Raw genomic sequence first — 22,894 nt, 5'->3', positions numbered from 1 at the left:
AGGAAGATTTACACATAGAGAGTGATTGCCCATTGGAATGGGCTGCCTGGGGAGGAGGTGGAGTCACCATCCCTGGAGGTGTTCAGGAGGAGACTTGATGGGGTGCTTGGTGCCATGGGTTAGTTGTTTAGGTGGGTTGGATTGGTTGATGGGTTGGACACGATGATCTTGAAGGTCTCTTCCAACCTGGTCTATTCTATTCTATTGGGGAATGATAAGGGGAAAAGAAAACAAAAAGGGGCAGAAGCACATTTTTTTAAATAAAATATATATATATATAATCAGTAAGAGGAAGGGTTTACAAGGGTAAGGAATAAGGATGAATAGGAAACTATACAAAACCGAATTAGGATGGCCTTTGTATCTCCCTCGATGAATGCGGATTGCAGTCCTTAGGGAAGCGTGGATGTGGCAGGGAGAAGACCAGGTCTGACCACGTGGCAGCACCAGGAGGCCAGCAGCAGCTCTTGGTCCTTTCAAACAGGCAAGGCAGAAGCACAGAGAACAAATGGCCTCAGCATCTTCCTTTTTATAGGCTTGCTGGACAGGAAGGGGGAGTGGAATAGACCACCTTTGACCTGGGGGACCCCTCCTCCTGGGAGGGGGAAACCAAGTCTCTCTCTGTTCACCTGCATCAGGTTTCTTTTGTCCCCTGGGGAAGCAGGGTTCTGGCAGCTTTCCTCCAAGATAGGTGTAACCCAGCACACCCAGCAATACCCTTCCTCATCTTTCTCTCCCTTGGGTCCGTTAGTGGTCAAACGAGAGCTTGAAGGTCTTCAGCGGTCAGCTCAGGAGGCCAACACATTCAATATGTTCCCAACCCCACTTGGTTTCATAAACAGAGGAAACCTACAGATACGTCTGATCATGCACCTGGGAGCTTCTGGTCAAACACCAAGCGTTCCCGGACACCCCCAGGCAGGGGAGAGCTGGAAGCCTCTCCTCTTACAATCTGATCTTCAGAACACTTTGCTCCAGCCAGCACTTTCATTTTGACTCTGGCATGAGGCAGGATGGGTTTGAATAACAGCAGCAGATTTCAACTCAAGCTATGAGAGCTGAGCAGTAGCACCATAGGGCTTTGGCTTTAGTGGTGCCCTGGCAGTGCTGGGTAATGGTTGGAGCTGATCACCTTCAAAGGCCTTTTCTAGCTGTGATGGTTCAGGCTGTGTGCCCACCCCTGATGCCACTGCAAAAGCCACACCTGTGATGTCCCAAAAGGGTCCAGCCCAGTGGGTGGGCACAGGAAGCCAGGTATTTCATCCCATAATGCCCTGCTCCCCTATAATACATCAGCAAGGGGTCCTGCACTTTCTCTTTCCTCCCTCACCCCTACCTGGTAATGAGGTGATGCCACCTCACGACCTCATGGGCCTGGCTAGGCCCAAGGCCAGAGGGTGGGGAGAAAGAGCACTGGGGGTTTTGGGTGTACCCTCAGGTGAGGGTGGGATGCTTTTGGGTATGCTTTGGGATCTCTTTTGTCACTGTGCTTGTGCTTGTCTGTAAAAAACTTTGGTTTTCCATTTAAACTTTCCACCACTTCTGCAATCCGTTTGAGTCTTTTCTTTTGCACGGGGTGGGAGAATCAGCCTTTCAACCTACCACACTAGCCTAAACGAGTGTCGAGGGTTGAAGGGGAAGGCCACAAAGCCTTCTTCCCCCCCATAAGTAAAGGGAAGAAAATTGAAAGGGGAAAAAGAACCCGCACAGCCGGATTGGCAAAGGAATTGTGTGCTATATTTACAAAGCAGTTTAGGAGACGCAGGGAAATATATACAGGATTTACAGTATTTACAATATATACAGAAATATACAACAAAGTAACACAGAAATGAGATTTCCCTCCTCTGCTGAGGAGGGTTCCCCACCCCTGTACCCCCTTCTCTCCCCTTTTCCCCAGAGAGGGTTAGAAAGAGAGAAAAAGGAATAATTCTTAATTAAAAGCGGTTCGTCAGGCCTCGCGGTTATCAGTTCCAAGGTCAGTCTGGCCGAAAGCCCAGAAGCCTCGAGCTGCCAACAGGAAGGGGAGAAAAGTGCAAGACTGCCCAGAATACTCTGCTGTACTCCAAGTTCAAAGGTGCTTTCTACCAATCTACCAATGAAATTAGTTTAGATCTGTCTTTCGTTTATAAACATTCAGCCACAATGTCCCCTTTCTTAAAGGGACAGCCTCAAACGGTCACAACGATTCTGTGCTGGGTAATGGTTGGAGTTGATCACCTTCAAAGGCCTTTTCTAGCCTAAATGATTCTGTGCTTCTCTGACTTACACTGACTGACAATTGATTTAATGGGGGCTGGGGAGGCTTTCCAAGAATGCCTGGGCTTTTGGGAGGAAGAAGGAAACTCTTCTCCTTCAGGCAGTTAAAGTGTCTCCAAACTCAGATCTTGGACTATCTTGAGAGCTGTCAGAGTCATACTGAAACAACAAGTGTAGATCTAAAATTGCTCTGGATGCTATCCCAACCAAGAGATTAGTTAAAAGCTTTTCCTCTTCCTGCATAGATGGAGGAATAATACCAAACACAATGCTCCTCTCCAAGCCAGCAAAATTCTGGATCCTGTCAACAACTGCTTGCTCCCTCCAGGAGCTGCTCTCTGTGGTTACAAATTTTATATTTAATTCTAAATTGTCTACCAAAGATATCCAGAAGTTATCCCATCTGTCTCTATCTCTGTAGAGCACAGCAATATCCTTCACTGAGTAGCCATTCCTGATGTAGCTCACACATTGCTTTTGCACATACTCACATAATCCACTGTACTCTAGCCACCGTACTTCTAACCTGCCTGTCACAGGGTGAGCACACATGGCCCTCTCTACCAAGCGTCTCAGACGTGGGATGGGAATCCCCTGGCTGGGATGCTCTAAAATCATGTTCAGTTTTTCTCTTACATAGCCATAGATGCTGCTGGCACTGCGAACCACGTTGGTCAGCGACTCGATAGGATCATGCCAACCTGCATCTGGAAGGCCAGTCGGGAAGCTGTGACTTGTCTGTAAGTAATCCAAGAAAATCCAGAGGAAGCCAGGCTCAGGGAGGTCTTGTGATGAAGTTAGTCTCAAGGCTTTCCCATACCAATCACCTTCCTGATCTCGGAAACTCTGGGCTTCATCAATGATTATGTGCTTCACAGCGCTGAAGCTCTCCTTCAAAAACTCTTCTCTTGTCACAGCTTGGCAAATGTTTTTCTGCCTGCAGGAGAGACACCAGTGCGTTAAAAACCACCTCTGCATTGCAAACTGCTTGCTGCTGCTCATAACTGATCAGAACACTGTGCACATCTGTCACACTGGGTTCACAACGCTGTGGTGTTGGACCAAAGGGCACAGCCGCTCTAAGTGAAGCTCAGCTTCAACACCACCTAAGGAAAATGAAGGTGCACAAGTCCACGGGACCTGAGAGGATCCACCCCTGGGTCCTGAGGGAACTGGTAGATGCAGCTGCCAAGCTGCTGTCCATCACATCTGAGGTGTCATGGCAGGCTGGTGAAGTTCTCACTGACTGGGAGGGGAGAAAAAAGTCCTCCATCCTCCAGGGGGGAAAAAAAATCAACCATTCAATGGGAGGACTACTTGGTGGATAAGAAACGGACTTGGAGATCACCCTCAAAGAGTAATGGTCAATGTCTCAGTGGAGACAAGTGCTGTGTGGGGTATCCTTAGGGTCAGTATTGGCACCAGTGCTGTTTGGCATCTTTGTCAGTGACATGGACAGTAGGATCGAGTCACCCTCAGCAAGTTTGCCAATGACACCAAGCTGTGTGGTGTGGTCAGGAAGGAATCCATCCTGGGGATGTGGACAGGCTGGAGAGCTGGGCCCATGCCAAAATGATGAACTTCAACAAAGCCAAAGGCAAGGTCTTGCATGTGGATGAGGGCAACCCCTGGTATCAATCCCAGCTGGGGATGAAGGGCAGCCCTCTGGAGAAGGACTTGGGTGTGCTGGGTGGTTAAGATCTGGAGATGAGTTTGCACTGAGTGCTGCCAGCCCAGAGCCAACCTGGCCTTGCCTGACCAAAATCTGTGTGGGCAGCAGGGGCAGGGAGGGGCTTCTGCCCCTCTTCTCTGCTGAGACCCCAGCTGGAGTCTGTATCTCAGGAGAAGAGAAGGCTCTTGAGAGACATTAGAACAGCCTCCCACTATTTGAAGGGAGCTGGAGAGGGCCTTTTCACAAATGCATAGAGTCCCAGGACAAGAAGAATGGCTTCAAGCTGGAAGAAGTTGAGGGAGGACAGTTTCTTGATGCTGCTATTAAGTGAGCCTACCAGGGGTCAGGCCCTGCTTGACCTGCTGTTCTCAAATAGAGAAAGGCTGGCAGGAGATGTGATGGTAGGAGGCTGTCTAGGGTGCAGAGATCATGAGATAGTGGAGTTTTAAATATGGAGGAAAAAAGGGAGGAGAAATAACAGGACCCTCAATTTGGACTGCCGGAGGGCAAACTCCAGCTTGTTTAAGCAACTTATTCAGGAAGTACCCTGGGTAGCAGCCCTCATGAACCTGAAGGGAGGTTGTAGCCAGGTGGGGGTTGGTCTCATCTCCCAGGCAACCAGCACTAGAACAAGAGGACACGGTCTCAAGCTGTGCCAGGGGAGGTTTAGGCTGGAGGTGAGGAGAAAGTTCTTCCCAGAAAGAGGAAATGGCCATTGGGATGTGCTGCCCAGGGAGGTGGTGGACTCCCCATCCCTGGAAGTGTTCAAGAGGGGATTGGACGTAGCAGTTGGAACCATGGTTTAGTTAGTCAAGAGGTGTTGGGTGACAGGTTGGACTTGATGATCTCTGAGGTCTTTTCCAACCATATTGATTCTATGATTATAAGCTGGATTTAGATTGGATATTAAGTAGAAATTCTTCCCCAGGAGGGAGCTGAGGCACTGGAATAGGTTGCCCAGACAACTTTTGGAAGCTCCAAGCCTGGAATTGGTCAAAGTCAGCCTGGATGGGGCCCTGAGCAACCCAGTCTAGGGGACCAGTAGAACTAGATGATCTTCAAGGCCCCTTCCTACCCAAAGCATCCCACATACACTAATCAGCACTCAGCTAGTCAGAAGTGCTGGTGAAATACCAGGAAGTTGAAAGGAGTCCCTGGAGGAAATACTTACCGCACAAAATCTTTCAGACCCTTGGTCTCACAGATATAAAGAACTTCCTCTTGTAAGCACGGCAGCATGGTTCTTATTTGCTCCATGATCTTCAGGGCCACCACAGTTTTCCCTGTTCCTGGCAGACCATACACATAGAGCTTCTTAGTTCTGTGAAGATTTTCTGACAGCACCTGGTATTGTCTGAGGGTCAAGAGGTTCAGAAACTCAGAACCAACTCTGTCACTTAAAAAGGACTTGAAAGTCAGCAGAGCGACTGTGAGAGCATGCAAGAGGTCCCTCAGGTTGTCACTGCTGACCAGGCCATAGCCAGGGGGATACTTCTGTTCAATGTTCTGATCCCACTCTTCTCCACAGCTACCCTGGGCAGGCAATGTCAGCAGCTTGGGTATTACACACAGCTTGTGGGTATAGCCTCCTGTGTTGACTAACTTCTCCTTCAGCCTCCGGGCTGTGCTCCTGGAGTAGCCAACCAAGGCCTCTGAGATCTGCTGGCACACTGTATAAAGGATAGGTGGCCTGTCCTTGGCTACTTGGAGAACATCACAAATGATGAGGCGGTTTGCTGGCAAGCCAACATCAACAGCCCAGCTCCTGGAAAAGATCAGAACTCCCTCTGAGAGGGGCTGGAGTTGGCTTTCAATTAAGGTATCCAATCCTGGATGCTCCTGGAAGAGATCTTCCCTGAGTTTTTCTGGAGTATAGGTGATGCTGGCAGGTCTCACTGGGAAGGCAAAGCAGAAGAAACAGTTAAAGTTGGTGTGAGGCAGGCAGATGCAGCCCTCTGAAATGGTACTGGGGGAGCACAAGGCCTGTCAGAGGCTGAGGGAGCTAGGGTTGTTCAGCCTGCAGAACAGGAGGCTGAAGGGACACCTGGCTAAGATGCAGGCAAGGGACTGGCTGTTCCCAGTCTTGTTCAGGAGACCCAGTGAGTGAAGAGAGACACAATAGCAGGTCCATCCTGAAGGCCCTGGACACCAGGCTTTTCTTGCACTGCCACAGCAAAGTTGGCCTGCAAGCAGCAGCAGCCTCTCCACTCTGGCCCCAGCCACTTGCTGTATTGGCACTGGGCTGATCCCAAGGCACCTTCTCCTCTCATGTTCCCTTCTTTCATTGAATTGTGAAAAGACACTGGCAGGGCTGAGCTCAGGCACCCCCATCAACAGCTGGCACAAGGTGCCAGGAGCTCCTCAGCCATTGGAGTGCAATGCTGCTGTCAGGGCTGCAAAGGATTTGCATCTCTCTCACCTCTTTAAAGAATGTCTTCAATCTCCTCTTTCACCTAGGCCATGCCCTCGAGATTCAGCCTGCAAACCTACCAGAGAGGGGAAGCAATGTGCAGACCCACCTGGAAAGAGGTTCTCACAAAGGGTAGCAGCACTGTCAGCTCCTTGGTGTGAATAAACTGCCTTGGCAAGAGGTGGCCTCCCTGTCAGACTCAGCTCTTGCCTAAAGGTCGAAGAAAGCCTTGCAAGATCTGGAAGGAACAGAAAGAAAGCCCTGTGATACAGCAGGGGCATTTGCTGCCCCTCAGGGCAAGAGCCACAGGCTGGCCTCACTCCTGCTGCTTTTGGGTCTTTTGCTCATCCTGGAAAGAAGAAATGCAAAACAGAGACAGAGACCTTGCAGCTCACATGGACAGCAGTTGATCAGCAACAGAACAGGCTCAGGTCATGGGCCTTGGTTTCCTTCTCTCATCAGCTGCTGTGATGACCTCTGCCTCTGTTAGTGGTGCTCTTCTCACTGCCCAGGGAGCAACTGCTCTGTCCACAGTGCTCAGCTGATTTGAGTGGCAGCAGCTGTAGCCAAAGCATTAATAAGTTGCTGGTCACCAGCAGCTGCTGCAGCCTGCAGCAAGCATTCAGGAAAGCAGCAGCAGAAAGGGAGGGATTTAGCAAGCACCTGAAGCTCTCAGGGGTTGGCCAGGCCTCAAAGAAGCCTGAAAAGCAGATAAGACTGTCACAGGCAACCAACACTGCCAGGCCAGCAGCAAGAGAAGAAAGGGAATCATGGAAAGGGGAGAGGGATTGTCCTCCTCTTTTGACCTGGATCAGTATCGGTCATCCTCTTAGCCCACTCCTCTGCTCCAACTCTCCTGAGTGTGTCATTTTCCACAAGCCATGAGTCCGGGGCTTCAGCAAACAGGACACAACGGAAAGGGAAAACGTAGACAGCACAGACGTGGCCACGGCGCTCTCCATCTGCTCCACACACTGGGAATAGTTTGTGGTCATAGTGTATGTCACATTCAGAATGAATGTGGTAGAAAGTGTCATCCCAATCGTTGTGAATGGAATTGGTGAGATCATCAGGCTTGCAGAAGTGGAAGGCAGTTAATTTGCAACGAATTGATTCTATGAGACCTTCCAACTTCCTCCGCTCCTCATCATCACAGCTGAATCCCTGCACTCTGCCATCATCATCCACCCCGATCCACAGACACCCGCCGTCTGCGTTTGCAAACCCAGCAATATACTGAGGCAGCACTTCCCTGACACGAGTCAGGAAGTTGTCAGTTGAGTAGTGCTTAAATTCCATAGATCTTGACTCTGTGAAAGGCAACTTCTCTCCATGTTGCAGGTGGTCCCTATCAGACAGCTTTACAAGAACTCTCCAGAAATCCCTCCTGTCCCCTTCAACATCTGTTGTCCGCATGATTTTTGCAGGCAGTTCCAGGCCAAGATCACTCAGCCCCAGTGCAGCCCCCCTGAAAGCATCCAATTCTCTTTCAGTAGCCAGGCTGCGATTTCTCCTGGCTTTCTCCTGCTTTTCTGTAAGGAACAGAAGAGCTTCAGTAGGGTTCATGTGGGGAAGAGAAGCTCCACTCTTTGTGTACAGCCCAGTGCTCAGGCTGCAGATCCGTGGCTTTGCACTTGCAGACCCTGAGGCTGTGCTCTCGCTGCTCCAGGCTTTCACAAAGATCAGGAGGTTGTTACCTTGCTGTTCCAAGTCCAGGTATTTTTCCCACTCTACAATCAAAAGGAGAGACCGAAAAGCCTCTTCTAAGTCCGCTCCAATGCCATCTCTCTCCAAATTGTAGCCTTCATTTGCAATCTCTGCTTTTACCACCCCTCCTCCAGAGTTCAGCAGGGCACACAGGGCACGAGCAAGGGTGTGTTTTTGATCTTGTTTTGAGGCTTTGGGCATCTTCTGTCTTGCTTTTACACCAAAACACATTTCTCCAACACACAAAACTACTTCAGGATACTCAGTTTCTAAGTGAACCTGGACCCTCTGCTGCAGCTGATACTCTAGAAGATCCAGTCTGGGCCTGAAACAATGATAAAAGAATTACTCAGCCAGCATCTCCAGACCTCATCCAGGACACAGGTTTCCTGCCTTCTCTGCCTCTCCTCTCAGTTGGCTCTGCTGAGCAATGTAGCTCTCCTCTTGCAGCTCTGAGCCATGGCACAGCTAAAGCAGCAAGGACATCACTGTGGCCAGAGGAACTTTCCCATCCAGCTCCACAAACCCTCCCAGCTTGCTGTAACAGGACAGCCTGCCTGACTGCTGAGATCTCAGACTCCCCTGGTGCGACAGAGAAAAGGACTTACCTCACCTCTTCTTCTTAGCTCTGGGCTAAAGCATCACTATCTGAAATAGCAACTTGAAATCCTTCAATGGCTAAGGCCCACAATGATGTGCAGCAGAAATGAGGAGCAAAGCAGCTGGAGCATGTGCCCTGCTTTCTCCTCTGCTCCCTCCCTCTCCCAAAACCTAGGAGAAGAAAACTTACTCTGGTCTGCTTTCACCCCTCTGCATTTCCTCTGATGAAGCAGCAGGAGCCACACACTTCCCTGGATCTGTCAGCTCGCTCTGAACTTCCATATCGGTTTGTGCTGGGAGCCCAAGCCTGCAGGGCTACTCCTTGCCTCCCCCTGGCACTTCTCTTCTGGCCAAAGCCTGCCAGAGGAAAGAGGCAATTACAAAAAGCAGGTGAGAAGAAATTCCCCAACTTCCAACCCATTCATGGCTGAAGAGAAGCTGTAAATTAATTGAATCAGGCTTGTACATCATTTTGGGGCGGGGTTTTTGAGAAAATAAAGATAACCATAATTGCCACCTCGTTAATTTAATCCCAATCAAATCACAAAGTCAGATTAGAAAGTTTTAACAGGAAAATGCTTTTGAGCTTTCGATTTCGTATTGTGGAACATGAAACAGAAGAGAGGAAGGAAACAAGCAGAAGTTTATACACAAATATGAAAGGGAGAAGGTTAATAAAACACTTAGAATACAGGAGAGAAAGCACAGTCGATAACTGGTTAGCCAGAGCTGAGTGCACACGCAGAAGACACATCTGCATCTGAAAATGAATTCCCGGAAAACTGAGAAATATGTTAACAATCTCCGGGGAAAGCAAGGAGCGTCTGTTCTGTGCACTTTAGAACGCTGCTGGTTTAGACTGCACTAAACAGGATCCACCTGATTGTGCTGCACCGTTCACTTACCTTCCTTTCCGATCCCTCCCGTCTCGTCGCGTTGCGTTGCGTTCCGTTCCGTTCCGTTCCGTTCCGTTCCGTTCCGTCCCGTCCCGTCCCGTTCCGTTCTTCCTAGCGGAAGGCTTCGGCACCGCCCCCTCTCGGCCCCGAGCGCTGCCATTGGCTGTTGGCCGCCGGGGGTGGGGCAAAGGCAGCTGCGGCTCGGCGCGCCTGCGCCTGGGAGAGCGGCGGAGGTGTGCGTGGACCCGGGTAGGGAAGAGCCGGGCTGGGAGTGGGGGGACCTGCGGAGGAAGGACATGTGAGGCTGGGGACTGTGGGTGAAGGGGGCAACTGGAGGTGAGCAGATTGTCTAAGGGGCTGGGGGGATTCAGGGAACTGAGCAGGGCTCGGATAGGGCATTGGGGCTGAGAGAGATGCATGGACAGAGGGGAAGGAAGGAACCGGGGACGAGAGCAGCCAGAGGCCTGGGGTGAGAATGTAGGGAGAGAGATGGCAAATAGGCTGCAAATGGGTGGCCTGAGGGAGGGGTTGGATCCAAAGAGGCCTCTGGAGCCTTGGAGAGCCACTGACTCGAGCGACATTTCCAGGTATGAGTTTTGTTCCTCTTGCTCTGCCTGGGACCAGCTCTCCTGAGCGCTTTGGAGCAGCCTCCCCTGGCTCCAGCTCAGTTCTGTCGGGCATGGCACCCTCCTCCTTTCCCTTGCTGCCCTGCTGAATGTGCTTCATCCCCTTCTGATCTGTAACGGTAGGAGGTGATGAACCAAGGCCTGCCTTGATGGATGAGCAGCACAAAGCTTTTCTCTGCTGCAGGCTGGCTGATGAGCCACAGCCTTAACTGATGGCAGTGCTCCTGCCTGCTGGGGTGCCGGTGTGTGTGTGGGGAGGGGGTAGGGAGAGGTAGTTTGCTGGCTTAGCTGAAGTGTTTGGGAAAGGCAGTGGAGAGGTTTTGCCTGTGTCACGTCACCAACATGGCTTTGTCTCTCCTGCAGCTCTGGAGAGACCTCATCTGTGCTGCTGGGGCAAGCTGCCATCTCCTCCATGCTGCTGTGCTGCAGAGGTGGGTGCAGGAGGGCAGAAAGAGCAACTTGGGGCTTAAGTTCTGAGTTTTGTAGCAGCCACTCCTGCCTCAGCTTCCAAGGGACAGTGTTAACCTACTGCAGATCCTGTCCTGGAGAAAGCCAGAATCAGCCCAGAAGCCAGGTTCATGTCTGTTTGTTGGGGTGGGGAGGTGTCTCTGTGTGTGTTTTCCTCCTCCAGCTCCAGACCTGGGAGCAAGCTCCCTTTGGAATGGAAAGTCACCTGCCCACAGCAATGATGAGTGAAGTATAGTCTGAACTGGTATTGCTGGGACTGTGTCTTTGCTCTGACCAGGGCGTGATCACGTAATCTTCTCTCTGAGCTGTATTAAGCTGAGTTCATCTGGAGTCAACAGCTTTGCTGCTGCTTGAAACTTTTTGGTGTACCCAAAAGAAGTTATAGAAACAAATATTAAGGAGTGTTAGTAATTTCTTATGCCAGAAGAAAACCAAACCCTTGATTTGAGAAGTGAGTGGTCGAAATACTTGGCTGGCTTTGTGTATCCCACTGCAGCCCTGGGTTTAGTGCTGAGCTTGCAGCCAGAGGAGTTTCTTGGTTGTCCTCATGTGTGTGATGTGTCTTAGGAACTCCAGATCCTCTGCCACTGCATCAACTGAGGGTTGCCCTGACCCAGAGGCAGGACCTTGACCTTATGGAATCTCCTGGGGTTCACACATGCCCTCTTCTCCGGGTGGATCTTGTCCCTGAGCTGTGTCAACTGCACCGCTCAGGTTGGTGTCATCTGCAAACTTGCTGAGGCTGCCTTGTCCTTAGTGTATCACTGCTGAAGATACTAAACAGTACAGACACTTGAAGGGACACCACTGGTCATCCATTTTCATCTGGACATTGAGCTGTTGCCCACTACCTTCTGATTGTGAGCCATCATGGCTTTCCTGACACTGCTACAGCTGTGTTAGTGGTGGGAAAACTCCATAGATGTAACCATGGACCCTGATGTGCAGAAGCTCTACTGTGTTGTAACTGTCTTTGATCTGTGGATGTGACTGCTGGACAGGGCTTCATTCTTGTGACTACATGCAATGTAAGACGTGAAGGTTAAAGGGAAGAGGTTAGAGGAAGCAGGTAGCAAAGTGGATCTCCACCCACCCAGAAACGGGGCTGTGTGCCACTGGACCTTGGAGGGTGGGGGAAAGCCACTGTGTAAGTAATGAAAAGGAGGGATGAAATTGTTACAAAATACCATTTCTCCCCAAAACCTCTGGGCAGCAAAATTCAAAACAAACATTGCATTTTTTTGTTCATTTCTGGTCTTTCTAACAGCCTGAAGTTGTCTGTCAAAGTGTGAGGCTGCAGGACAAAGTCAACAGAGTCACTGCCTTGTTCCACCCAGACTTCCTCTCCTGCTTTTAAGAAAGGAAAGGAGACCCTAAAGGAACTCCCAGCCCTGCATCATACTGGAGGCTGAATTTTACCTACTTGCTAACTACCCAGCCCTGCTCCAGGGAAGATGCAAAGCGGCCATGCCAAGGAAGTGGCACTAACAGGGGAGGATCACACCAGGGCACAGTGTTTGGCTCAAGAGGGAGTGCTGAAAAGACCTTTGTAGAGCAAGCAGAATGAGAAGGAAAGACAGCAGCTGGTCATCACCTTGGAGTTTATTATGCAGATGAAAATAGAACCTTGCTCAGCAGAGATTTCCAGGGGAAGGGCATGAAAACATTTCTGATCACACTGAGTGTCTGAAGTGATCCTCACAGCACACAGGCACAGCAGGTGTGGGGCTGTGGGGGCATGTAACAGGTTAACTGCCTGTGTGTCCCCCCAACACAGAGGTGAGGGGAAAAGTAACACAAAATGAACCCTTGGGGTTGAGAGAAAGAGTTGAGATACAAAGTCTTAGTGGGCAAATGAGGCAATGCAATGCACAAGGACCTTAGCCCATTTGCAGCAACAGCTCAGCAAAAAAGCAGGGAAGCAGCAGCATGAAGAACAGAACCAGCAAGCTGCCCAGGGCCCACCCACCCTGGCCTATCCCCGCAGAACAGAGCCAACAAACCTGGCACCTTGTGATGTACGGAGTAATAATTCATGTCAATCAGATGATTGGTATAAGCTCTGACAGGGGAGCTAGGAGCAGGGAATTGCAATGTCTATCTCTATGTAATTTGTAGTTGAGCTTCAGTGGTTGTATTATGAAATGTTTATATGTAGGAGAGTGAAAATGTGAACCTAAGTCAGCTGGGGAAGACAAACAATTTGGTCACTAATGACCACCAGGAGGACCCCCAGGACTTAGCAGGCTTGCAGGTGAAGGAATCAGATTGCAAGAATTGATTAGCATAAACTCCGCCCCTTTCTAGGAGCTTGATTTGATTAAATACACCTTGCCTTAGAAAAGTTATCACAGTATCACCAAGGTTGGAAGAGACCTCCAAGATCATCGAGTCCAAATTGTCATCACAGACCTCATGACCAGACCATGGCACCAAGTGCCACATCCAATCCCCTCTTGAACACCTCCAGGGATGGGGACTCCACCACCTCCCTGGGCAGCACATTCCAATGACGAATGACTCGCTCAGTGAAGACTTCCTCCTCACCTCCAGCCTAAACTTCCCCTGGTGCAGTTTGAGACTGTGTCCTCTTGTTCTGGTGCTGGGTGCTAGAGAGAAGAGACCAACCCCCACCTGGCTACAACCACCTTTCAGGTAGTTGTAGAGAGCAATGAGGTCACCCCTGAGCCTCCTCTTCTCCAGGCTAAGCAACCCCAGCTCCCTCAGCCTCTCCTCACAGGGCTGTGTTCAAGGCCTCTCCCCAGCCTTGTTGCCCTTCTCTGGACACCTTCAAGTGTCTCGATGCCCTTCCTAAACTGAGAGGCCCAGAACTGGACACAGGACTCAAGGTGTGGCCTAAGCAGTGCTGAGCACAGGGCACAATGACTTCCCTGCTCCTGCTGGCCATACTCCTCCTGATGTAGGCCAGGATGCCCTTGGCTTTCTTGGCCACCTGGGCACACTGCTGGCTCATATTTAGGCAGCTGTCAATCAGCACCCTGAGGTCCCTCTCTGTTTGGCAGCTCTCAGCCACTCTGACCCCAGGCTGTAGCTCTGCCTGGGGTTGCTGTGGCTGAAGTGCAGCACCTGGCACTTGGACTTGTTGAATGCCATCCTGTTGGACTGTTGTAAATATGTATTAGAGGATGGAATACATAAAGGGAAACAAAGTTGTGTATGGTGTGCCTGTTGGTAGAGCACAGACTCCCCCTGCACCCAGCACTGTTTGCTTGCCTTCTATTGCCATTCATAAAATAGAATTGTTGTTATTAACTAAAATTCACTGGTTATTCATAACAGCCTGAAAGCAGCACTCAGAGCAGGAAGCCTCTCCTCTTACATTCTGGTCTCCAGAATACTTTGCTTTCCTTTTGACACTGGCATGAGGCAGGATGGGCTTGAATAACAGCAGCAGGTTTCAACTCAAGCCATGAGAGCTGAGCAGTAGCAACATGGGGCTTTGGCTTGAATGGTGACCTAGCAGTGCTGGGTGATGGTCGATCACCTTCAAAGGCCTTTTCTAGCCTAAATGATTCTGTTCTCTTCTAACATATACTGACTGAGAATTGATTTCATGTGGTCTGGGGAAGCTCCCCAGGAAGGTCTGGGCTTTTAGAGAGGAACAAGGATGTCCTTCAGCAAGGCCTTTGACACTGTCCCCCATAGCAAACTCCTGGCCAAGCTGTCAGCCCCTGGCTTGGACAGGAGCACACTGCGATGGGTTAGGAACTGGCTGGAGGCTGAGCCCAGAGAGTGGTGGTGAATGGTGCCACAGCCAGCTGGCAGCCAGTCAGTAGTGGAGTCCCCCAGGGATCAGTGCTGGGCCCTTGTGCTGGGTTGAGGCAGCCCCCTTCCCCACCACTGGCAACAATAAACACTCAGACAAACAGATTGCAAAAGTGATGGAAAGTTGAAATAGAAAGCAGTGAACATTTACAGAAAACCAAAAGTGCAGTGACAAAGAAAAATCCCAAAACCAGACCCAGAGATATCCCATCCCCACCTGAGGGTACACCCAAGACCCCTTCTTCCCCTTCCCACTGCTAGGCTAGTCTCAGCTGGCCAGATCTGAGACTGCCCATCCCCCCATGGCCTTGGGCCTAGTCAGGCCCAAAGCCAGGACGCATCTCCCCCAGTTACTTGCTGACAGAGGCGGAAGAGAAGAGGAGGTCTTGGCAGCCAGTACCAGAACAAGAGGACACAGTTTCAGGCTGCACCAGGGGAGGTTTAGGCTGGAGGTCAGGAGGAAGTTTTACACAGAGAGAGTGATTGCCCATTGGAATGGGCTGCCCGGGGAGGTGGTGGAGTCGCCATCGCTGGAGGTGTTCAGGAGGAGACTTGACAGGGTGCTTGGTTGCATGGTTTAAGTTGGTTGGGTGGTGTTAGATGATAGGTTGGACACAATGATCTTGAAGGGCTCTTCCAACCTGGTTTATTCTATTCTATTCTAGGGAGTGGAAACATCTCTAGCCTCTGACTCGATCATGAGGAACTTCGTTGCATGAACAATAAGTGCAGATCTGAAATTGCTCTGGATGCTATCCAGACCAAGAGATTAGTTAAAAGGCTTTCCTCTTCCTGCATAGATGGAGGAATAATACCAAACACAATGCTCCTCTCCAAGCCAGCAAAATTCTGGATGCTGTCAATAACAGCATGCTCCCTCCAGGAGCTGCTCTCTGTTGTCACAAATGGTATCCCTGATTTAAGTCCTAAACGTTCTGCCAGCAAGCTCCAGTGGGCATTTGCCTGTGCATCTGTATCTCTGCAGAACAGCACAGCAATATCCTTTGCTGAGTAGCCTTCCCTGAGGTATTCTTTACAGTGTCCTGACACATACTGACTTGTTTCAGTAAATCTTATCTGCTGTATTTCTAACCTGCCTGTCACAGGGTGAGCACACATGGCCCTCTCTACCAAGCTTCTCAGACATGGGATGGGAATCCTCTGGCTAGGATGCTCTACAATCTCTTTCATTCTCTCTCTTACATAGCCATAGATGCTGCTGGCACTGCGAACCACGTTGGTCAGCGATTCGACAGGATCATGCTGACCTGCATCTGGAAGGCCAGTTGGGAAGCTGTGACTTGTCTGGAAGTAGTCCAAGAAAATCCAGAGGAAGCCAGGCTCAGGGAGGTCTTGTGATGAAGTTAGTCTCAAGGCTTTCCCATACCAATCACCTTCCTGATCTCGGAAACTCTGGGCTTCATCAATGATTATGTGCTTCACATCGCTGAAGCTCTCCTTCAAAAACTTAACTCTTGTCACAGCTTGGCAAATGTTTTTCTGCCTGCAGGAGAGACACCAGTGCATTGAAAACCACCTCTGCATTGCAAACTGTTTGCTGCTGCTTATAACTGATCAGAACAATGTGCACATCTGTCACACTGGGCTCACAATGCTGTGGTGTTGGACCAAAGGGCACAGCCACTAAATGGACATGCACAAGTCCATGGGACCTGAGAGGATCCACCCGTAGGTCCTGAAGGAACTGGTGGATGCAGCTGCCAAGCTGCTGTCCATCATATCTGAAGTGTCATGGTGAAGTTCTCACGGACTGGGAGAGGGGAAAAAAAAAGTCATCTTGTCCAAAAGGGATATAAGGCAGACCCAGGGAACTGCAAGCCACTCAGTCTCACCACTGTGCCTGGCAAGATCTGGTGGCCTTCTATGATGGGACAACAGTGTTGATGGACAATAGAAAGGTAGCCTCCCACTCTTTGAAGGGGGCTATAAGACAGCTGCAGCCTTTTCACAAAGGTAGGTGACAGGACAAGGAGAATGGCTGCAAGCTGGAAGAAGCTGGATTTCTATTGGACATAAGGTATAGATGCTTCCCCAGGAGGGAGCTGAGGCACTGGAGTAGGTTGCTCAGAGAACTTTTGGAAGCTCCAAGCCTGGAATTGGTCAAAGTCAGCCTGGATGGGGCCCTGAGCAACCCAGTCTAGGGGACCAGTAGAACTAGATGATCTTTAAGACCCCTTCCTACCCAAAGCATTCTATGATGCCAGACTGATCAGTACTGGTGGTGGATCAAAGAGCATCCCACATACACTAATCAGCACTCAGCTAGTCAAAAGTGCTGGTGAAATACCAGGAAGTTGAAAGGAGTCCCTGGAGGAAATACTCACCGCACAAAATCTCTCAGACCCTTGGTCTCACAGATATAAAGAACTTCCATCCGTGAGCAGTGCAGCATGAGTCTTATTTTCTGCATGATCTTCAGGGCCAACAGAGTTTTCCCTGTTCCTGGCAGACCATACACATAGAGCTTCTTAGTTCTGTGAAGATTTTCTGACAGCACCTGGTATTGTCTGAGGGTCAAGAGGTTCAGAAACTCAGAACCAACTCTGTCACTTAAAAAGGACTTGAAAGTCAGCAGAGCGACTGTGAGAGCATGCAAGAGGTCCCTCAGGTTGTCACTGCTGACCAGGCTGTAGCCAGGGGGATACTTCTGTTCAATGTTCTGATCCCACTCTTCTCCACAGCTACCCTGGGCAGGCAATGTCAGCAGCTTGGGTATTACACACAGCTTGTGGATATAGCCTCCTGTGTTGACTAACTTCTCCTTCAGCCTCCGGGCTGTGCTCCTGGAGTAGCCAACCAAGGCCTCTGAGATCTGCTGGCACACTGTATAAAGGATAGGTGGCCTGTCCTTGGCTACTTGGAGAACATCACAAATGATGAGGCGGTTTGCTGGCAAGCCGACATCAACAGCCCAGCTCCTGGAAAAGATCAGAACTCCCTCTGAGAGGGGCTGGAGTTGGCTTTCAATTAAGGTATCCAATCCTGGATGCTCCTGGAAGAGATCTTCCCTGAGTTTTTCTGGAGTATAGGTGATGCTGGCAGGTCTCACTGGGAAAGCAAAGCAGAAGAAACAGTTAAAGTTGGTGTGAGGCAGGCAGATGCAGCCCTCTGAAATGGTACTGGGGGAGCACAAGGCCTGTCAGAGGCTGAGGGAGCTGGGGTTGTTCAGCCTGCAGAACAGGAGGCTGAAGGGACACCTGGCTAAGATGCAGGCATGGGTCTGGCTGTTCCCAATCTTGTTCAGGAGACCCAGTGAGTGAAGAGACAATACCAGGTCCATCCTGAAGGCCCTGGACACCAGGCTTTTCTTGCACTGCCACAGCAAAGTTGGCCTGCAAGCAGCAGCAGCCTCTCCACTCTGGCCCCAGCCACTTGCTGTATTGGCAGTGGGCTGATCCCAAGGCACCTTCTCCTCTCATGTTCCCTTCTTTCATTGAATTGTGAAAAGACGCTGGCAGGGCTGAGCTCAGGCACCCCCATCAACAGCTGGCACAAGGTGCCAGGAGCTCCTCAGCCATTGGAGTGCAATGCTGCTGTCAGGGCTGCAAAGGATTTGCATCTCTCTCACCTCTTTAAAGAATGTCTTCAATCTCCTCTTTCACCTAGGCCATGCCCTCGAGATTCAGCCTGCAAACCTACCAGAGAGGGGAAGCAATGTGCAGACCCACCTGGAAAGAGGTTCTCACAAAGGGTAGCAGCACTGTCAGCTCCTTGGTGTGAATAAACTGCCTTGGCAAGAGGTGGCCTCCCTGTCAGACTCAGCTCTTGCCTAAAGGTCGAAGAAAGCCTTGCAAGATCTGGAAGGAACAGAAAGAAAGCCCTGTGATACAGCAGGGGCATTTGCTGCCCCTCAGGGCAAGAGCCACAGGCTGGCCTCACTCCTGCTGCTTTTGGGTCTTTTGCTCATCCTGGAAAGAAGAAATGCAAAACAGAGACAGAGACCTTGCAGTTCACATGGACAGCAGTTGATCAGCAACAGAACAGGCTCAGGCCATGGGCCTTGGTTTCTTTCTCTCATCAGCTGCTGTGATGACCTCTGCCTCTGTTAGTGGTGCTCTTCTCACTGCCCAGGGAGCAACTGCCCTGTCCACAGTGCTCAGCTGATTGGAGTGGCAGCAGCTGTAGCCAAAGCATTAATAAGTTGCTGGTCACCAGCAGCTGCTGCAGCCTGCAGCAAGCATTCAGGAAAGCAGCAGCACAAAGGGAGGGATTTAGCAAGCACCTGAAGCACTCAGGGGTTGGCCAGGCCACAAAGAAGCCTGAAAAGCAGATAAGACTGTCACAGGCAACCAACACTGCCAGGCCAGCAGCAAGAGAAGAAAGGGAATCATGGAAAGGGGAGAGGGATTGTCCTCCTCTTTTGACCTGGATCAGTATCAGTCATCCTCTTAACCCACTCCTTCGCTCCCAGTCTCCAGATTGTGAAATATTCCACGACCCACGAGTCCAGGGCTTCAGTAAACAGGACACATCTGGAGGGCAGAACTTTCACAGCACAGACGTGGCCACGGCGCTCTCCATCTGCTCCACACACTGGGAGTAATTTGTGGTAATTGTACACGTGGCATATGTCATCCATCTGGCACATGTGGAAGGCAATTAAGTTGTATTTAGTGGATTCTATGAGATCTTCTAGCTTCCTCCGCTCCTCATCATCACAGCTGAATCCCTGCACTCTGCCATCATCATCCACCCCGATCCACAGACACCCGCCGTCTGCGTTTGCAAACCCAGCAATATACTGAGGCAGCACTTCCCTGACACGAGTCAGGAAGTTGTCAGTTGAGTAGTGCTTAAATGCCACGTATCTTGACTCTGTGAAAGGCAACTTCTCTCCGTGTTGCAGGTGGTCCCTATCATACAGCTCTGAAACAACACTCCAGATATCCCTCCTGTCCCCTTCAACATCTGTTGTCCGCATGATTTTATCAGGTGGTTCCAGGCTGAGATCATTCTCCCTTGACATACCCCTCATGTAAGCCTTATATTCCCTTTCAGCCAGGCTGCGATCTCTCCTGGCTTCCTCCTGCTTTTCTGTAATGAACAGAAGAGCTTCAGTAGGATTCATGTGGGGAAGACAAGCTCCACTCTTTGTGTACAGCCCAGTGCTCAGGCTGCAGATCCGTGGCTTTGCACTTGCAGACCCTGAGGCTGTGCTCTCGCTGCTCCAGGCTTTCACAAAGATCAGGAGGTTGTTACCTTGCTGTTCCAAGTCCAGGTATTTTTCCCACTCTACAATCAAAAGGAGAGACCGAAAAGCCTCTTCTAAGTCCGCTCCAATGCCATCTCTCTCCAAATTGTAGCCTTCATTTGCAATCTCTGCTTTTACCACCCCTCCTCCAGAGTTCAGCAGGGCACACAGGGCACGAGCAAGAGTTTGTTTTTGATCTTGTTTTGAGGCTTTGGGCATCTTCTGTCTTGCTTTTACACCAAAACACATTTCTCCAACACACAGAACTACTTCAGGATACTCAGTTTCTAAGTGAACCTGGACCCTCTGCCGCAGTTGATTGTCTTGAAGAGCCAGTTTAAGCCTGAAACTATGATAAAAGAATTACTCAGCATTCGAACTTCCAGAGACTACCAACTTTAGCTAGCATATGGCCATCGTGTCAACAATAAAGATACCAAATTACAGAGATGAAGGCAATGTAGATTTTCCTCCCCTTGCAAAGCAGAGAGAGGGCTTCAAATGGGAATTTGACCTCATGGACTGCATGGCCTCTCTTCCTCCCCTGGAATGACTCAGAAAAGGTTGTACTAAGCCTCACCTCCATCTGAAGAGCCCAGTGATGCTGCTGAGCAATAATCAATAAATAATAACAAGCAACTCTTAACTTCTAGCTCTCCTGGGCCACCCTTGCTAACCTCTGCTTATGGCCACTTGGCACTCAGCCAGTTGGCAAGTTCACTGAAGCGGTGCCAGACTGCACTGGCATCACACTGAAGCCAATCCCTTAACATGAAATCCAGTCCCTTGCTCCAGGGGACAAAAGCACCTGGAAAGGAATTTGGCTGTGCCTAGAAGAGATGTGGCCTGGGACAGGAGTGCAGCTTATTTCCAGCAGCACAGATGTGCCTTCCACCTGGCCAGGTATCAAGCCAGAGAGCTGCAGGGTACAAAAGCTCCATCAAGCATCTCCTCCACATCTGATCCAGGACACAGGTTTCCTGCCTTCTCTGTCTCCCCTCTCAGTTGGCTCTGCTGAGGAACCTAGCTCTCGTCCTTGCAGCTCTGAGCCATGGCACAGCTAAAGCAGCAAGGACATCACTGTGGCCAGAAGAACTTTCCCATCCAGCTCCACAAACCCTCCCAGCTTGCTGTAACAGGACAGCCTGTCTGACTGCTGAGATCTCAGACTCTCCTGGTGTGACAAAGGACTTACCTCACCTCTTCTTCTTAGCTCTGGGCTAAAACATCACTATCTGAAATAGCAACTTGAAATCCTTCAATGGCTAAGGCCCACAATGATGTGCAGCAGAAATGAGGAGCAAAGCAGCTGGAGTATGTTCCCTGCTTTCTCCTCTGCTCCTTCCCTCTACCAAAACCTAGGAGAAGAAAACTTACTCTGGTCTGCTTTCACTCCTCTGCATTTCCTCTGATGAAGCAGTGCTGGGAGCCCAAGCCTGCAGGGCTACTCCTTGCCTCCCCCTGGCACTTCTCTTCTGGACAAAGCCTGCCAGAGGAAAGAGGCAATTACAAAAAGCAGGTGAGAAGAAATTCCCCAACTTCCAACCTTCACACCCATCATGGCTGGTTCAGTCTGGAAAGCTGCTGTCCCACTGAAGCTGCACAGTTGCAGACACAGTTCCAGAAGCTGGGAAGCAAGACAGCAAGCTCGAAGCTCTGCTGCAGAAGGTGGTTGTGACACTTGCAAGAACCCTGCCTCATGCCAGCTTCTAAATGGAAGTGCTGGCTGGAGCAAAGTAGTGTGGGGCTTGAAGTTCAGAATGCAACATGAGAGACTTCCTGTTCCGGTTGCTGCTTTTGTGTTTGGGGTTTTGGTGTTGGCTCTTTCCTGTGGGAATGGCAGTGAGAGAGATGGGAATGGGCTGGTTCCCTGCATTTCTGCTTTCTGCCACTGCTTCCCTGCTTTATGCTGCACTCCCCCCCCCCCCCCCCCCCCACCAGGCTAAGGGAACTGTGCATTATATTATTAGCTAAGGTGATTGTGCATTGCATTATTAGTACCTGATTTGCTCAGTAAATCAGGGGCTAACACTTAATCCCTTCCTAGTCATTTTGGTCCTGGAAAACTGAGGAATATGTTAATGATCTCTGGGAAAAGCAAGGAGCATCTGTTCTGGGTACTTTATAAGGCTGCATCCAAACCATCTTCGGTATGCACAAGCTTTGTGGAAAGGTTTTCCCAGGCATGTCGGCGCCGAGAAGAATGCCTGGCTCGCTGAAATCTCCACACTGCAATCAGAGTTCAAATCCTGCATTTTCGATAACCTAAGAGATCTCAGCTCGGCCCCCGGCAGGAGCTCGTGCACTGCTCCCCTTCCTTACCTTGCGCCTTGTGTTTCTTCTCTTCATCTCCCTTCAGACTCCATTCTGATGTCCCAGGCCTGCCCTAATTCAACCCAAAGTAGTGTTTTTCACAGCTGAAGTTTTCACAGGAGGTGCCCAGCAGTACCGATGGAGGACTTCCCCCTTCGCTCAGACGTCTTCTCTGTGTGCCGCACACAGTCACAGTGAAGCCCACAGGCACGTGGGGGGCTTAAAAAGCTTTTCTCTCGCGAATTCGGCTTCTCCCTCCGTACTTACAAGATGTGCCTGCCGCTGGAAAAGAGACCTCGGCTTGGCTGAGGGTGAAAGCGAAGTCGCTGAGGAACGGAAGAGTGACAGCGCAGAGCTCACTGTAGCGGTGCCGCCGGACCGAGCTGAGTTGCACTAAACAGTACTGGTTTAGATTAAACTGGATCAAACACGCGCGGCACGGTACCGTCCCGTCCCGTTCCTCCTAGCGGAAGGCCTGGGCACCGCCGACACTTAGAATACAGGAGAGAAAGCACAGTCGATAACTGGTTAACCAGAGCTGAGTGCACACGCAGAAGACACATCTGCATCTGAAAATGAATTCCCGGGAAACTGAGGAATATGTTAACGATCTCCGGGAAAAGCAAGGAGCGTCTGTTCTGTGCACTTTAGAACGCTGCTGGTTTAGACTGGACTAAACAGGATCCACCTGATTGTGCTGCACCGTTCCCTTACCTTCCTTTCCGATCCCTCCCGTCCCGTCCCGTCCCGTTCCTCCTAGCGGAAGGCTTCGGCACCGCCCCCTCTCGGCCTCGAGCGCTGCCATTGGCTGTTGGCCGGCGGGGGTGGGGCAAAGGCAGCTGCGGCTCGGCGCGCCTGCGCCTGGGAGAGCGGCGGAGGTGTGCGTGGACCCGGGTAGGGAAGAGCCGGGCTGGGAGTGGGGGGACCTGCGGAGGAAGGACATGT

General features: G+C 50.6%; 1 protein-coding gene and 1 non-coding gene across 5 annotated transcripts; one reads left to right on the top strand and one right to left on the bottom strand.

The window, feature by feature from the left end:
- Window positions 1-254: 254 nt before the first annotated feature.
- On the bottom strand, window positions 255-22,860 carry LOC137454947 (schlafen family member 11-like). 4 transcript variants are annotated; one of them, XM_068165389.1, is made up of 7 exons: window positions 22,664-22,860; window positions 21,959-22,440; window positions 8,839-9,005; window positions 7,148-8,373; window positions 6,451-6,579; window positions 5,103-5,826; window positions 255-3,196 (listed from the first exon to the last, which is right to left on the bottom strand). In XM_068165389.1, the coding sequence occupies exons 3-7, from the start codon at window positions 8,928-8,930 to the stop codon at window positions 2,356-2,358; spliced, it is 3,012 nt and encodes a 1,003-aa protein (XP_068021490.1). In that variant the 5' UTR covers window positions 8,931-9,005; window positions 21,959-22,440; window positions 22,664-22,860; the 3' UTR covers window positions 255-2,355. The 4 variants fall into 4 exon arrangements, with proteins under 4 accessions (XP_068021490.1, XP_068021489.1, XP_068021488.1 ...); XM_068165388.1 differs by lacking the exon at window positions 22,664-22,860 and having other exon boundaries at window positions 21,959-22,655; XM_068165387.1 differs by lacking the exons at window positions 21,959-22,440; window positions 22,664-22,860 and adding an exon at window positions 9,554-9,645.
- On the top strand, window positions 10,852-10,946 carry LOC137454975 (Z30 small nucleolar RNA). Its single transcript, XR_010990728.1, has one exon. It is a non-coding gene; the product is annotated as a Z30 small nucleolar RNA (small nucleolar RNA).
- Window positions 22,861-22,894: the final 34 nt, after the last annotated feature.

This window comes from Melanerpes formicivorus, unplaced genomic scaffold (assembly GCF_026170545.1).
Source record: "Melanerpes formicivorus ecotype bairdi unplaced genomic scaffold, bMelFor1.0.p_v2 SCAF_88, whole genome shotgun sequence".
NCBI classification, from domain to species: domain Eukaryota; kingdom Metazoa; phylum Chordata; class Aves; order Piciformes; family Picidae; genus Melanerpes; species Melanerpes formicivorus.
The sequence above is the reverse complement of the archived record's forward strand: the minus strand, read 5'-3'. Positions and strand labels throughout refer to the sequence as shown.

Bases quoted from the DNA above. Each gene is read 5' to 3' on its own strand.
- LOC137454947 (XM_068165389.1), bottom strand. From the start codon at position 8,930: ATGGAAGTTCAGAGCGAGCTGACAGATCCAGGGAAGTGTGTGGCTCCT. The intron at 6,580-7,147 runs GTCAAAAGAGGA...TGTTCCTTCCAG, and splicing joins GATGACCGATACTGATCCAG to ATCTTGCAAGGCTTTCTTCG. The intron at 3,197-5,102 runs GTAAGTATTTCC...TCTCTCCTGCAG, and splicing joins GGTCTGAAAGATTTTGTGCG to GCAGAAAAACATTTGCCAAG.